Source organism: Odocoileus virginianus, chromosome 7, assembly GCF_023699985.2.
Source record: "Odocoileus virginianus isolate 20LAN1187 ecotype Illinois chromosome 7, Ovbor_1.2, whole genome shotgun sequence".
NCBI lineage: Eukaryota > Metazoa > Chordata > Mammalia > Artiodactyla > Cervidae > Odocoileus > Odocoileus virginianus.
The window spans coordinates 21,708,548-21,723,421 of NC_069680.1; the positions used below are offsets into that span (position 1 = coordinate 21,708,548).

A 14,874-nucleotide genomic window follows, 5' to 3' on the forward strand; every position below is an offset into this window, starting at 1 on the left:
TATTTTATTGCCATCCTGCAGATCCTTGTCTGCACAGAGATAGTGCACCTAGTTAGAGAAGGAAATGGCAAACCACTCCAGTATTCTTGCCTAGAGCATCCCGTGGACAGAGGAGCCTGGTGGGCTGCTGTCCATGGGGTCTCACAGAGTCGGACATGACTGAAGCAACTTAGCATGCATGCATGCATGCATTGGAGAAGGAAATGGCAACCCAGTCCAGTATTCTTGCCTGGGGAATCCCAGGGAAGGGGGTGCCTGGTAGGCTGCGGTCGATGGGGTCTCACAGAGTCGGCCACGATTGAAGCGATTTAGCAGCAGCAGTGCAGCTAGTAGTGGAGGTGGGACTTAGACTCAGTCAATCTACTTTCAACTCATCCTCTTAACCCCAGTGTCCCACATAAAATAAGACACAGGTGAAAAAAAGATAGGGGCCAACATGTACAGACTCTCCTGGTACCAGCAGAAGCGACTCTTGGAGTGGGAAGTGGCAGAAAAGCCTCTGAACCCCAGAGTCAGACTGAGCTGGGTTTGAAAGATTCTCCATCACCTAAGTGTGACTCGGAGCAAGTTACCTAACAGCTCCCTGGTGGCAAGGGCCGAGGACAATGCCTATTTCAATGGGTTGCCCTAAGGGTGAAGAGAGAATTCACAGAACACGTACTGGGTCCCACTTGGAGCGCTCACAGGGGCTAAGATGAAAGGAACAAAAAGGGTGAGATGGTTGGAATCAGGGGCATGGTTTCATCTTCACCAGGAGCTCTTCGTCCTATCGAATCGCTCCGACGAACTGTGGTTGGTCCAGAATGACAGGCTGGTCCAGAGTGACAGCCAAGCTGAATCCTTTGTAAGGTCTGTTGTTTCCTGGCGCGAACTGCAGATGCGCCCTTCACCTGGTATTCACCCTCCTTCTCCGCCCTACATTTCGGCTCCTCGGCGCAGAACCGAAGACGCCCAGCAGCCCAGGCCTGGCCACCCAGTCGGATGCCCCGGGTCCGGGAGTGCCTTCCGCGGGCTCCGCGCTGGCATCTTTCGCACCAACGCCCGCAGCGGAGGCGGAGACCTCCAGAACTCCGTTCTGCTTTCGGAATCTAGAGCCCATACTACCTCCAAAGTTTGGATGTTTTGGATCTCCTTTTTCTCCCAGACCATCACTAAAAAGAAAACGGCTGTTGTTCCTCCTTTCAGACAAACTTCCTCCCCAGCGCACGTCTCGGGACTCAGCGCTCCCGCTGCGGCTGGGACTGCGGGGACGCTGGACAGAGCAGGGAGAAGTGGCGCCTCCTGCCCGGGGCATCACGGAGCCGCGCCCGACCCCGGGCAGGAGGGAAGGATGCCCGGGGTGGGGGGGCAGGCAGCACCGGCCCGGGCGGCTCATCGGGGCCCCTGGGGGCGCCCCAATCCCCAGCCCGCGGAGCCCTGGGAGCCGCTTACCTGACGGCGGCCGCTTCCTGCTCAGTCGACTCACTGCGCGGTTAAACATCGCCGCGAGCACCCCGGGGAGGAAGGAGGAGCAGCCGGGCTGCGCGGCGGCTGAGCCGGAGGAAGGCGAGGAGGAGGAGGCCGGAGGAGGAGGAGGAGCTGGCTCAGCACCGCCCCGGAGCGCGCGGCCCCCACCCTGCCTCCCTCTTCCCCGCCAAGCGCCGCGTGGCGCGATCCGTGCGCCCTACCGGCCCGCCCCCGTGGGGGCCCGGCGGTCCCGCCCCGGGGTGCCTGGGCGGGCAGGGCGCACCCGGGTGACTCCCAAACGCCGGGAGTCCAAGAGCCCGGCTAAGAGCCCAAGAAGGCGCGCACTCGTTCGCAAGTGGCCCGCGCCGCCCGAGACTTAGGAGCCTTGCCCTGGCTGTTCGCGTGTCCCGGGGATCCCTCGCCGCCTGGCGGGGTTCTCCAGAGATGCCGCCCGAGCCCCGCCCAGCCCTACCCGGCTCCCAGCTCCAGCGCCCATCCCGGCCTCCCGGCCTCTCCCTGCAGCCCCGAGAAACGGGCGCAGATCCTCCGGCGCACTGCGCTTCGTGATTCCGCGCGCTTTTGCTGGGCGGCAGGTGAGGGTCACCTCCTGGTTCCGAGACCGGAAAGCCGAGATCTCGTGGTTCTGCAAAGCCCAGGTGCAGCCCACGGCCTTTACCCTCTTGCCCTCGGGTTCCAGGATCGCTGCGCTCCCCGGCCGGCCCGACACCGTTGGCGCTGGGCCTTCCCACGGCCGCGAAAGCCAGCGGGGGCGTCGCCTGGCCCCGGGCCGCGATGTCCGCGGGCGGAGCGAGCCGAGCCCGCGCCGGTGGGCGCCCTCTCCCGGGCCGCGCTGCGCGGGCACCGAAACGTGGGCGCCTCCTGCCCTTGGTCTTGAGGCTCCAAGGGCCGACCTCGGGGGAATTCCGTAGGACCCCCTCCAGTTTCGGCGCGGAACGATGCCTCTGTCCGGCACGCCGGCTGGCAGGAGACCCTGACTTTGGGCGCCACTCACGTGGTGCACCTGTCGGCAGGGCCTTGGCGATCAACCCTGGAGATCCCTCAGGCCTCACTGAGCTCCGCTTCTGATTCCTCCTTTCCCGTCGCCGGTCACCAGCCCGCACCGCCAGCTCCACTCGAATCTATTATCTACTTTCTTCTGCAAACCAGCCCAAGAGGGGGTGTCATTAGCCCCACTTTCTTGAGGATTTGGTTTACAAGGAATTGTCTTTCTGGCGAGTCCTATTTTCCTCCTGTTTATCTGGCTTTGTCTCTAAATTGGTCTTTATTTTTAGCTGTACTAATTGCTATTTTTCTCAACTGCTCTCCAGTCGTCGGTTCCCCCTCCACCCATCCTTTCTCAAGATTTTCACTAGTTGGCACTTTCTTTTATATCTTCTGTTCTGAGCTTCCCATTTCGCTAATTTTTCCTCCCTCCCCCCACCCACCGTTTTGGTCCCAATCCCACCCAGTCTCTGGCCTTCTATGACTGCTTCTCATTTCTGTCCTTCCCATCCCTTCCCCTCTCAAAGTATTTTCCTCAGAGTATTTCTAATCACCCTGCCTCTCTACTGTTGGAAAGAAGCTTTTCTAGCTCGTGAAAGTTACAGGAGTTTTCAGCTGCTATTCTAGGAGACCACCATGACCAGAAACAGAGTGAGAACCATCTGAGAAGCTCGGGGTTTTTTGAAGCCTCTCCTGCTGTCAGCCTGCTCTGGGCCTCCTCTTTCCTCTGGGTTGTAACAGGATTGAACCATGGTGCTTAAATATCCTGCTTAAATAGGCAGCAGGTTCAGCCATTGTAAGAGCAGGACTTTTATAGTCTGCAGAGTCCAGCATTTAAATAATGCTGCATTATCACAGCAAGAACCAGGGAATTGTGCAGAACCTCCCCCAAAAGCTCCTCAGGAGAGATTACAAGTCATCCTAACACAGGAAATAGGGAGAATGGCAATGGGTGAAAGTTAGGCACAGCTCAATGTTATGCCAGTTTCCAAGTCCACCCTCACTGTGTCCTGGAAAAAAAAAAAAACTGGCGTGTCCTAGGACATCCATATTAAGCTGTTCTGAGCTAAAGACTGCGGCCAGGCCTTTTTGAAATGAAGGGAAAATAGAACAGCTTCAACTCACTTTTACTGTCCTGTTAGCACATCAGATAGTGAGAACAGAAATAAAGACCCATGGGTCAGCGTTCACAGTTTAAAATTTGTTTTGGGGCATGAAAAGACTTGTCCTCATGAAATTGCTATAAATACTTGTCTCAAGTGTCTGAAGATCCAACAGCCAGTTTTCAATGTGTGCTGTGCAGAAGACCAAGTATAGAAGTATATAGCCTCATGGTTCCTAAGGCTTGCCAAAAGAATACATGTACTCATACCCCTCCCACATGATTCAAGTTCTGCCTGTGGTTTGCAGTACCTGAAGATACTCTCCATCCAAATAGCATCACTCACTTTCTATAGCTCATCTCAAGCCTCTACAAACACTGGTAACCAATCTAGGAAAGAAGAGGACAAGTGGCTTGGCCCCTTCCTAGCCTGTTGGTCTCACCTTTTGTTGAACCACTTTCACTCTGACCAGGCAAGAAGCAGGGGACTAGGATGTCTCCTAGTAAAGCAGAATTTCAGAATTATCATTGACTCTAGAATTTGATATATATTTTTTATTCCCCAAACCTTAAAAAAAAACTGGTAAGCTGTGAATACCTTATAGTCTTTTATAATAAAATTGATTCCAAGTGGTGCAGTGGTAAAGACTCTGTCTGCCAACAGGAGACACAGGAGACGTGGGTTCGATCCCTGGGTTGGGAAGATCCCCTGGAGGAGGAAATGACAACCCACTCCAGTATTCTTGCCTGGAAAATTCCGTGGACAGAGGAGCCTGGCTGGGCTACAGTCCATGGGGTCACAGAGAGTCGGACTGAGGGCCTGAGCATGCACAATAAAATGGAATATAGCTTAGAGTCATAAAGGTTATTCTCAGCCATTTGAAGCAGGTGAGGTATAATAAAATAAGTAAATACCAAAGTGCCCAGCTTGGAGTCAAGAGCCCTGGGTACTGATCTTGACCATACAGCAGACCAACTGTGTGTCTTTTGGCTTTTTTTGGTGGCATCTCGCAGTTTTCAGGAACTTAGTTCCCTTAGCAAGGATCAAACCTGTGTCCTTGGCAGTAGGCGTGCAGAATCCTACTGACTGGACTGCCAGGGAATTCCCCAGCTGTGTGTCTTTCAACACAGACTCCTAGGATTGGACAAGGAAAGGATGCCACCTACATTCTAAGGGTGTGGTGTTCACAGTAAACAAGAATAAACAAGAAAACATCTGGCACAGTGCCCAGAGCATGTAGGCACACAAAAATATACTGGAATCTGAATCACTCCCCCTACAATGCTGTTTTAATAAGTAATAAACTTTGGCTTATATGCAGTGAAAGGGGACTTTTAAAAAGAAATCATAGGAAGTAGGCAAGGTTTGTAACAGCATGATGCAATCAACACACAGGGTGAAGGCAGGGAAGTAAATTGTTACAACCTCTCTGGAAGGTAAGAGAGGCAGATGTGTTAAGGTGGTTTTTGGCAATATGCCTAAGAGCCTTGGGGATGTTTTGACCCATCGGATCAGTGAATAATCCTACAACTGGTTGCTTATGCCAAAGAAAGAATAAGATATGCAAAGATTTATTTATCTATTCATTTTTAAACCTTTCTGGCTGTGCTGGGTCTTCGTTGCTGTGCGCTGCCTTTCTCTAGTTGCAGCCAGTGGGGGCTACCCTCCAGTTGCGATGCGTGGGCTTCCCATCACCACAGCTTCTCTCGTGGAGCATGGGAGTCTGGAGCAGGGGCTCAGCAGTTGTGGCTCGTGGGCTTAGTTGCCCCCAGGCATGTGAGGTCTTGCTGGACCATCGACTTGAACCGGTGTCCCCCTGTGTGGCAAGGTGGAGTCTTAATCACTGGACCACCAAGGAAGCCTGAAGTACAAAGATTTACATGCAAAGTCGAACATCCTAACACTTCTTTAATCAGTGCTATTTATGGTAGCTATAAATGCCCATTCGTAGAACAGCTAAGTTACAGTGTATTCCTAGGATGGAGTATTGAACAGCTGTAAGAACTAGTGAAGAATATTTGGTGATGCAGGGAACATGCTTGTGAAGCTGTCATTGAAAAAAACAGGATACAATTATAGAGGCATTTTTCATTGGGGGAAGAGAGGAAATACGGTATTATGTTTATGGATAGAAAGCTTGAAGGAAATGATTCCACAATGTTACTATCATTTATCTCTAGATGTTGGGATAATGGGTGATTGTAATGTTCATTATTATATTTTCATATTGTATAAAATTTCTGCGGTGGATATGCTTTTCAATGAGGGGATGGGTTCGGTAGTTGGAAACTGATCAAAATCTCTAGTAGCATTAATCTACAAACACTTAAGCCCACAACTTTACATTAGTTGTGCTTTCTTTGAACTCCTAATTTCCCATGGAAGAAGCAAGCAGACATTGACTGCCTTTCCCAGCTTTGATCTCCCTTGCTTTTCAAGTTACCCATTCATGCCATATCATAGTTGGATCCTTGGAGATCAGCGTCTTACGCTGCAGATCAGGAAACTGAGAACCAGATGACTTTACCAAGGAGTGATGCTTGCTTTCCTGAGTCACTGGAAGGTGGTCTTCCTGGTTCAGCACTCTCTGTCTGGTACCATGCTGCATCCATGAAGATGTACCTAAAAAAAGGAGGGGCTTTCTATATGTCTAAAATTCAAGTTGGGATTCCTGCTAAATAAAGGCAGATTAATTATAGCACCATGCGGTCATACTTGTATTTCTCCAAACTCAAAGCAAAAAAAAAATTTTTTTCACTGCAGCACTTCTCAGGAAAGTGCCTCAATGAATTGCCTGTACTCACTGTCTCCTCTCACCCTTCTGCAAGCCTCTCCAGGCTGCTTGCATCTCCACAATCCCACACAACTGCTCTTGCAAAGTCACACTGGCATCCCCCTTGGGAATTCTAACAGGCAGCTCCATCTCTGTCTTACTTGACCCACTGTCAGCATCTGACCCTGTGGATCCTCCCCACCACCACCCCCGCCGCCACCCCGAACCACTTTCTTCCTTTGACTTCCAAGACACTATGCTTTCCTACTCTTCTTTCTTTCTGCCACATTTGCTGTCCCTACCGCCACCTCTCCTTCCTCCTGGAGGGCACTGCAAGTGTTTTGGATCTCTTGTCTTGCACGCTTAATCCCTCGTCCATCCCATCAAGTCTAATAAACAAATAGACTTCGTTTTTCAGAAGAATTTTAGTCCCACGGCACAACTAAACAGAAAGTTCAGAGTTCCCAGCTACCCTTCACCCACCCCTACAACCTCCCCCACCATCAGCCTTCTCCCTCAGGGTGGTTCATTTGTTAAAAGCAATCGAACCTGCATCGACACATCAGTTTCACCTAAGCCCACGTGCAATGCCGTTCTTAGACCACGAGACTCCCACGTTTCCATCTCCAGCCTGGTCTTGCCTGTTTGACGTCTCCTCTTAAGCCAAGACATCACAAACCAAGTGTGTCTGGAACGGAAACTCCTCTTCACATCCACATCCACTCCACCCACCTGCAGCCTTCTCATTGGGACTAAAGACAGCTCCACCCTTGCTGAGGCCAATTATCTTGGAATCATTTCTGATCATCCTTTTTCTCACACCTCACATCAGAGTCCAAGGAACTCTGCAGGTTCTACTTTCAAAATAAATCCAGAAGCCCATTCTCCATCTCAATCTCCACATCACCCCCATCCAAGCCACCATCCACCGCTCTGGTTCACTGCAGCAGCCTCCTGACAGGTCACCCTGCTTCCAATTGCCCTGGTCTGTTCTGAACCCAGCAACCAGTGAGCCTTTCAAAATAAGGGACGTCTCACCATATCAACGTTCTGCTCAAAACGACAGTGGCTCCCCATGTGGCCCCAAGAGAAAGCCCAAGACCTTATAAAGACTGACAAGACCCCATGTGACTGGGACCTCTCCCCCTCTCTGAGCTCCTTTCCTGTTCTTTCCCCTCACTTGTCTGCTCCAGCAAATCCTCCTTACCCCTCACCCTGCTACCCCCAACAATCCCACCTCATGACCTTTGCTGGGGCACTTCCCTCTGTCTTGAGCAGTCTGCCTGCGGTATACATGGTGAATGCCCACAATTTCTTTGGGTCTTTATCCAAATGTTACCTCCTCAGTGTTTCAAATGGCAACCTCACCCCTGAACTTCCATACTCTGTTTTCCTCCATCCCTGCCCTGTCTGTAGCACGTACACCTTCTAACACACTGGAACCTACCTACTGACTGTGTATGTCTGCTCTCCATGGAGAGTACACACCCTAGTCTCCATTCTCCCTAGAATGTCAGCTGCCGTCCCAACACCCGGCGGAGTGCCTGTCACACAGGGACCACCAATGCGCTGATGAGTCCAGAGAAGTACTGATCCCCTCTCTCCCCAAACTCCACTAAGATGACAGAAAAGACATTAAAATAAGGTGTATTCGATAATAAGGTACACACCTGGGCTTCCCTGGTAGTCTAGTGGTTAAGAATCCACCTGCCAATGCAAGGAACACGGGTTCCATCCCTGGGCCAGTAAGGTCCCACACGCCATGGAGCGACTAAGCCCAGGCCCCACCACTGAGCCTGTGCTCTGGGGCCCGGGAGCCGTAACTACTGAGCCCGCATGTCCTGGAGCCCAAGCTCCGCAGCAAGAGAAGCCACCGCGGCGAGAGGCCATCAGAACATGACTAGAGAGAAGCCTCTACTCTCCACAGCTAGAGAAAGCCTGCACACAGCGACAAAGGTCCAGTACAGCCAAATAATCCAAAAAAAGCCTTTTAAGTACAAACCTGCCTGGACGAGGTGTACAAGAAAGGAGGCAATGACGGAAGAGAGATTTCTGCTTCTTTTTTTTTTTTTAATTAAAGTGTAGTTGATTTACAATATTATAAAATGCTGGCCAATCTGAAAGCCGATGGAGCAGCAGAAACTGCTTCAACAAGAGAAAAGGAGTTTCCACCCAATGTGGGCAGCTGGGCGCTGGCAGGAGGCCAGTGACCCTGCAGAGCCACCAGTGAGCTGTGAACCAAAAGGCACAGGGCTGCCGACTACAGGACACGCAAGGGCTGGAAATGGGTTTTGGATCAATCTCCAAGGAGGCCTCAGGCTCCCTCCTACCCCAGCCCAGGAAACCAGAAATGACTGTGGGAAACATGGAGGCTGTGGACTTAGGGCCCAGGGGCCGAGCTGATGTGCAAGTGGAATTCTGGGCTCTTTGAGGGTGAAGTGAAGTTCTGCATCCTAAATTGGGAGGCCCCTTCCCCTCCCTGCACCCAGAAAGCCAGCAGTTGGGAGCCCTGGATACATTTAATATCTCCCTCGAAATAAATATCAAAGTGCAATAGATATTAATATTTAGGGATTTCCCAAAGATATCACATCTAACCAATCATAGAGAAATAACACCATCCACATGCAGCTTCTGAGAGCTTTTGACATCTCCCTCTCAAATATGAGGGGTATGTGAGGATCACAGACATTCAAGGAATGCCTCCAGCCTGAGAGAGAAACCAGAACAACAGAAGAATTCAGAGGAAAGACAATAGAGACAGTAGAATAAATCTTTTTTAAAAACTGTAATTACCTGAGAGAGAGAGAGAGGCTATTGTATCCATAAAAGAAACAGAGCTTAGAATATAAATATAAAAACAATTATTTTTTAAAGGAGGGTGGAAGAAAAAAGGTCAAAGAAATCTCCTAAAAATCAGAACAAATGAAACAATGTATAATAGGAAAGAAAGAAAACTAGTAAAGAATCAGCCCAAGCAATAGGAGTTCTAGAAAGACATTGCAGAGAAAATAGCAGAGAGGAAATGAAAGATACAATTCCACAAAATTGTCTAGACGGAAGAAAACTCATCGCCAAACTGAAAGAGCCCACAAAGTGGGCATAATAATATACCTACAACAAAGTACACCAGCATGAAATTTCAAAACAGCTCTTTCCAAAAAGCTTATGAAAAGTGTACTGCTGGTGGAAATATGCAAATTTTTTAAAAAGTCAAACATATATAGGCCGTATAATTCAAATATTCCACTTCTCAGCATTAAATCAAGAAAAATAAAAGCATATGTCTCTAGCAGACTTATACATGAATAGTCACAGCAGCTTTGTTTGTAATATACTGAAACTGGAAACCACCCAAATGTCTATCAGCTGTTGAGTGGATACACAGATAACCATGCAATAGACTGTTATTCAACAATAAAAAGGAGTGAAGGCTTGACATACACTACATGCAGGAACCTAAAAAAATATTTCACTAGGTGAAAGAACCATCACAGAAAACCACATGTTGTATGATCACATTTAGATAAATTTCAAAATAGACAAACCTGTAGAGATGGAAAGTAGATTATTGTTATTGCTGAGTCACTAAGTTGTGCCGATTCCTCGAAACCCCAGGACTGTAGCCCACCAGGTTCCTCTGTCCATGGGATGTCCCAGGCATGAATAATGGAGTGGGTTGCCATTTCCTTCTCCAGGGGATCTTCCCAACCCTGAGATCAAACCCACATCTCCTGTATTGGTAAGTGGGTTTTTTACTCCTGAGTCACCAAGGAAGCCCCAGAGAGTAGTTGGGGTTAATTAACTGTTGTTGATAGGTACAAACTTTATTTGGTGGATGATGAAAAAGTCCTAAAATATGTTATGGTGATGGCCGCACAGCTCTGTAAATATACTAAAAGTCATGTAAGTTTATGCTCTAAATAGGTGAACTCTATGGTATACATTTTATCTCAACAAAATTGTTGGTTTTCTTAATTGCAAAGATCAGGGGACTTCCCTGGCGGTTCAGTGATTAAGAATCCACCTTCCAATGCAGAGGAGACGGGTTCAATCCCTGGCTGAAGAACTCAGATCCCACAAGCTGCACTGTAACTAACCCCTTAAGCTGCAACTACTGAGCCCGCGGATTCCGGAGCCCCCACATTGCAAGAAAGAGCCATCGTGCCACAATGAAAGATCCTGTGTTTCGCAACTAAGACCAGATGCAGCCAAAAATAAACAAATACATAATTTTTTTTAAAAGATTAAAACCAGCTCACATACAAATTTTCAGAAATGAAATTGTTGGGAATTCTCTGGTGGTCCAGTGGCTAAGACTCCACGCTGCCAATGCAGGGGGCCTGGGTTTTACCCCTGTTCAGGGAACTGGATCCTCCATGCAGCAACTAAGAGTTTGCAGGTCACAACTAAAGATTACACAAGGCACAATGAAGACCCAGCAAAGCCAAATAAATATTAAAAAAAAAAAAAAAGAAGAAGAAATCAAATTGTCATTGAACTTCTTGGAAAACTACTGGAGGATATTCTACAACAATATGAAGTGAAGTGAAAGTCATTCAGTCATGTCTGACTCTTTGTGAGCCCATGGACTGTAGCTGGCCAGGGTCCTCTGTCCATGGAATTCTCCAGGCAATAATCCTGGAGTGGGCTGCCATTCCCTTCTCCAGGGGATCTTCCCGACCCAGGGATAGAACTCAGGTCTCCTGCATTGCAGGCAGATTCTTTACCATCTGAGCCACCCGGGAAGGCCCTATAATATGAGGAAATGCAAAAAGAAAGGAAAACACAGGCTTCTGGGAACAGGGAACCCAACCCCAAAGACACGCAAAGTGCCTGTAGAGATGCTGGACAGAGTGGTAAGCCTTTCTAATATGGTTGCCTTAAGAGACAACAGGATTGCATATCGTTCTTGTTATATGGAAGTAAATAAAAGATGGAAAAAATAGGGCTGGAATGAAGGTCCTCAGGCTCCTGGTGCTCTTCAGCCTGTGCCTCATACAAGTGCATCATGAGAAACACTGGGCTGGATGGAGCACAAGCTGGAATCAAGACTGCCAGGAGAAATATCAGTAACCTCAGATATGCGGATGACACCACCCTTATGGCAGAAAGTGAAGAAGAACTAAAGAGCCTCTTGATGAAAGTGAAAGAGGAGAGTGAAAAAGCTGGTTTAAAATTCAACATTCAGAAAATTAAGATCATGGCATCTGGTCCCATCACTTCATGGCAAATAGATAGGGAAAAAATGGAAACCGTGAGAGACTTTATTTTCTTGGGCTCCAAAATCACTGCAGATGGTGACTGCAGCCATGAAATTAAAAGGTGCTTGCTCCTTGGAAGAAAAGCTATAACCAACTTAGCATATTAAAAAGCAGAGACATTACTTTACCAACAAAGGTTCATCTAGTCAAAGATATGGTTTTTCCAGTAGTCATGTATGGATGTGAGAGTTTAACCATTGGACAGCAAGGAGATCCAACCAGTCTATCCTAAAGGAAATCAGTCCTGAATATTCCTTGGAAGGACTGCTGCTGAAGCTGAAACTCCAATACTTTGGCCACCTGATGCGAAGAAGTGACTCATTGGAAAAGACCCTGATGCTGGGAAAGATTGAAGGCAGGAGGAGAAGGGGATGACAGAGGATGAGATGGTTGGATGGCATCACCGATGTGATGGACATGAGTTTGAGTAGGCTCTGGTAGTTGGTGATGGACAGGGAGGTCTGGTGTGCAGCAGTCCACGGGGTTGCAGAGTCGGACATGACTGAGCGACTGAACTGAACTGAACATATGAAAAAATGATTTTTAAAATTGCTATCCCTAATGTCTACTTTGTAACACTGTTTCCTCATCTTATTTTTAAATACTAAAAAAGGGTTTGGCATTTCCAAACCCTTAAAATTAAGGGGTAAACCTTTAAACCCTTAAAATTCAGACGAAAAATGCTCTCTGAAAGGCCAAAAAGGAAAAGAAAATGTGGATGCAAGTGCATTAGTACACACAAACTCACACACGCTCACATGAGGCATGACTACAGTAAAGAATCTGCCTGAAATGCAGGAGATAAGGGTTCTATCCCTGGGTGAGGAAGATCCCCTGGAGAAGGGAATGGCTACCCACTCCAGTATTCTTGCCTGGGAAATCCCACGGACAGATGAGCCTGGCGGACTACTGTCCATGGGATTGCAAAACGTCAGACACGACTGAGCTACTAACAGAATAATACTGGGTTTTTTGAACAATTGTACCGCAACCCATGCCCCACTAAGTGTGGTCCCTTCAGTGTGGTCCTGCAGACGTTCTCCTGAGACCACCAGGTGCCACCACTGCTCAGACCTTTTGAGAAACCTCTTCTTGGGTATATCTAACAGCAAACAGTGTGGACGTAACTAGTTTTAGAAAATCGCTAAAAGCTATCTGATGAAAAGCGGAAGAATGAGGAGGGTGATACAGTGGTGAAATGCAAGTGGTGAGACACAGCTCTAAAATAGCTGGGCCAATTTACTCTTGAAAATGACTTCATAAGAATCCACATTTGGGAAGAGGATTATAGGTGACTAGTTTTTAAGACGAGCATATTCTTCCCATTTTGGATATATAAAATCTGGCATGATTAAAAGAAATTCACTTTATGAAAGCAAAAAGTTACATTACTGAAGTTTATGGCCATCATATAACATACAAATATTCCTTGGTACTTAGTAAAAACAATGGACATTTTGTAAACTACTCAGTCGACTTAGACAGAATTCAATGAAAAACATTTACAAAATCATTTTTTAACCCAAGCCTAATTGATATTGAAAAATACAGAAGTTTTAATGATCTCAATTAAAAGCCTTCTGATTATTCCTCTACACATATAAACTAACCTCCAGAATGCTTTTAAAAATTATAAAACCCAACCAAGAAAGTTAGCAAGCAATCTTCAAAAGATAGATTATCTATCAAGACGTTCCCATTTACCATTTCCAAGTACCATTTGATCAGCCATCAAGTTTCACCTAAAAGTTATTTTATAGCTGTTCTGTATGTTGTTGAGATGTTTAAAAATGATGGTAAAAAACGCAAGAAATTCATCTGACAAAATACAGGGACTGTAGATCATGTTGTTCTTGCTTAAATTTTAGTCAGAAATTTTCTGAATCACTGCTTCTTAGATATTCATTGACCAAGTTCTCAGAAAGTGTACTTTGGCTCACCAGTTTCATATTTTTATCAGATATTAAAGGAACATTAAATGTAGAAAAACTTATGGTTACCAAGGTGGGGGGGAGGGATAAATTGGGAGATTGGGAGGGACATACACACACTACTATACAGAAGGACTAATAAGAACCTACCATATAGCACAGGGAGGTCTGCTCAGTACTCTGTAATGATCTATATGGGAATATAATCTAAAAAAGAGTGGATGTATGTATAACTGATTCACTTGGATGTACATCTGAAACTAACACAACACTGTAAATCACCTGTAATCCAATAAAAAATAAAAACTAAGCATTACATGTTTGTTTTTGTACCCTAACCAAAAAAAAAAATAAAAGCTGAAATAATATACAAACTCATAACTCATATCTTGAAGATACTTGGGGTAAAAAAATACATGTGTGTATACACAAATGAGAGTGATTCCTGGTGGCTCAATCAGTAAAGAATCTGCCTGCAATGCAGGAGACCCAGGTTCGATCCCTGGGTCAGAAGATTCCGTGGAGAAGTGAATGGCAACTCACTCCAGTATTCTTGCCTGGGAAAACCCACGGACAGAGGAACCTGGCGGGCTACAGTCCATGGGGTCACAAGAGCCAGACACAACTGAAAGACTAAACCACTGCCACCATACACAAATTAACTTGTATCTACATATGCACGATTAAATGAGTTTGTAAGCAAGCTAAGAGCAGTGGGGACTGTTGGCCCAGCAGCTGGATAAATGCACCTTAGTCTGCACTACACTTCTCAAGAGTAGGCATTAGTTCCACACAGAGATCTGGCAATCATCAGATAGACCCAAAGTTTTAAGCCCATAAAAAGGAGTTACTTTTATAGGGAGGCAAATACCACAAATTTCTGGTTATCAGGCTTGCTAGGTGATCTCTACTGATAAAGACAGGAGAATCTACTAACAGTACTTATTTTTACATGCTTCCAGTCATAAATACCAAAGTACTTTCTTTAATAAACTGTTAATCCCACACATTTATAAAATGGGCTATCAAGTGCCACTTTGGATTGGGGTCCATGTTTTGAAGGGATTTATAGATACAGGTAAAATTTGTTGCCAGGCACTATTTGCAACCTCAAACAATCTTGCCAGCTGAGACCATATCTGTTCTCAGCCACCACTATCCTCAACCTTTATAAGTCAAGGTCACCAGGTTTTTTTCACCCTTAACATAAACAGCAGTAAATTCTCCAAGGGCAAACATACCATTCATGACTTTATAGGCTAAATGGATATGCAGCAATTGAGGATCCGACTGCTATCTGCTACATTTTGCACGCATCGTCCTCCGAGTATTGTTGAGGTTGGCGGCCTAACTTA

General features: G+C 46.8%; 1 protein-coding gene across 3 annotated transcripts in view; it reads right to left on the minus strand.

Annotated features, from left to right (window-relative positions):
* The window catches only part of RGS10 (regulator of G protein signaling 10), a 41,766-nt gene extending 39,183 nt beyond the window's left edge, over positions 1–2,583 (minus strand). Inside the window, exons 1-2 of one of the 3 annotated variants that reach the window (XM_070470279.1) lie at positions 2,123–2,583; positions 1,432–1,530 (exon numbers count right to left, since the gene is read on the minus strand). In XM_070470279.1, the coding sequence (XP_070326380.1) occupies positions 1,432–1,480 (49 nt within the window). In that variant the 5' untranslated portion in view covers positions 1,481–1,530; positions 2,123–2,583. The other 2 variants (XM_070470276.1, XM_070470277.1) reach the window with 2 other exon arrangements.
* Between the last annotated feature and the right edge of the window lie 12,291 nt (positions 2,584–14,874).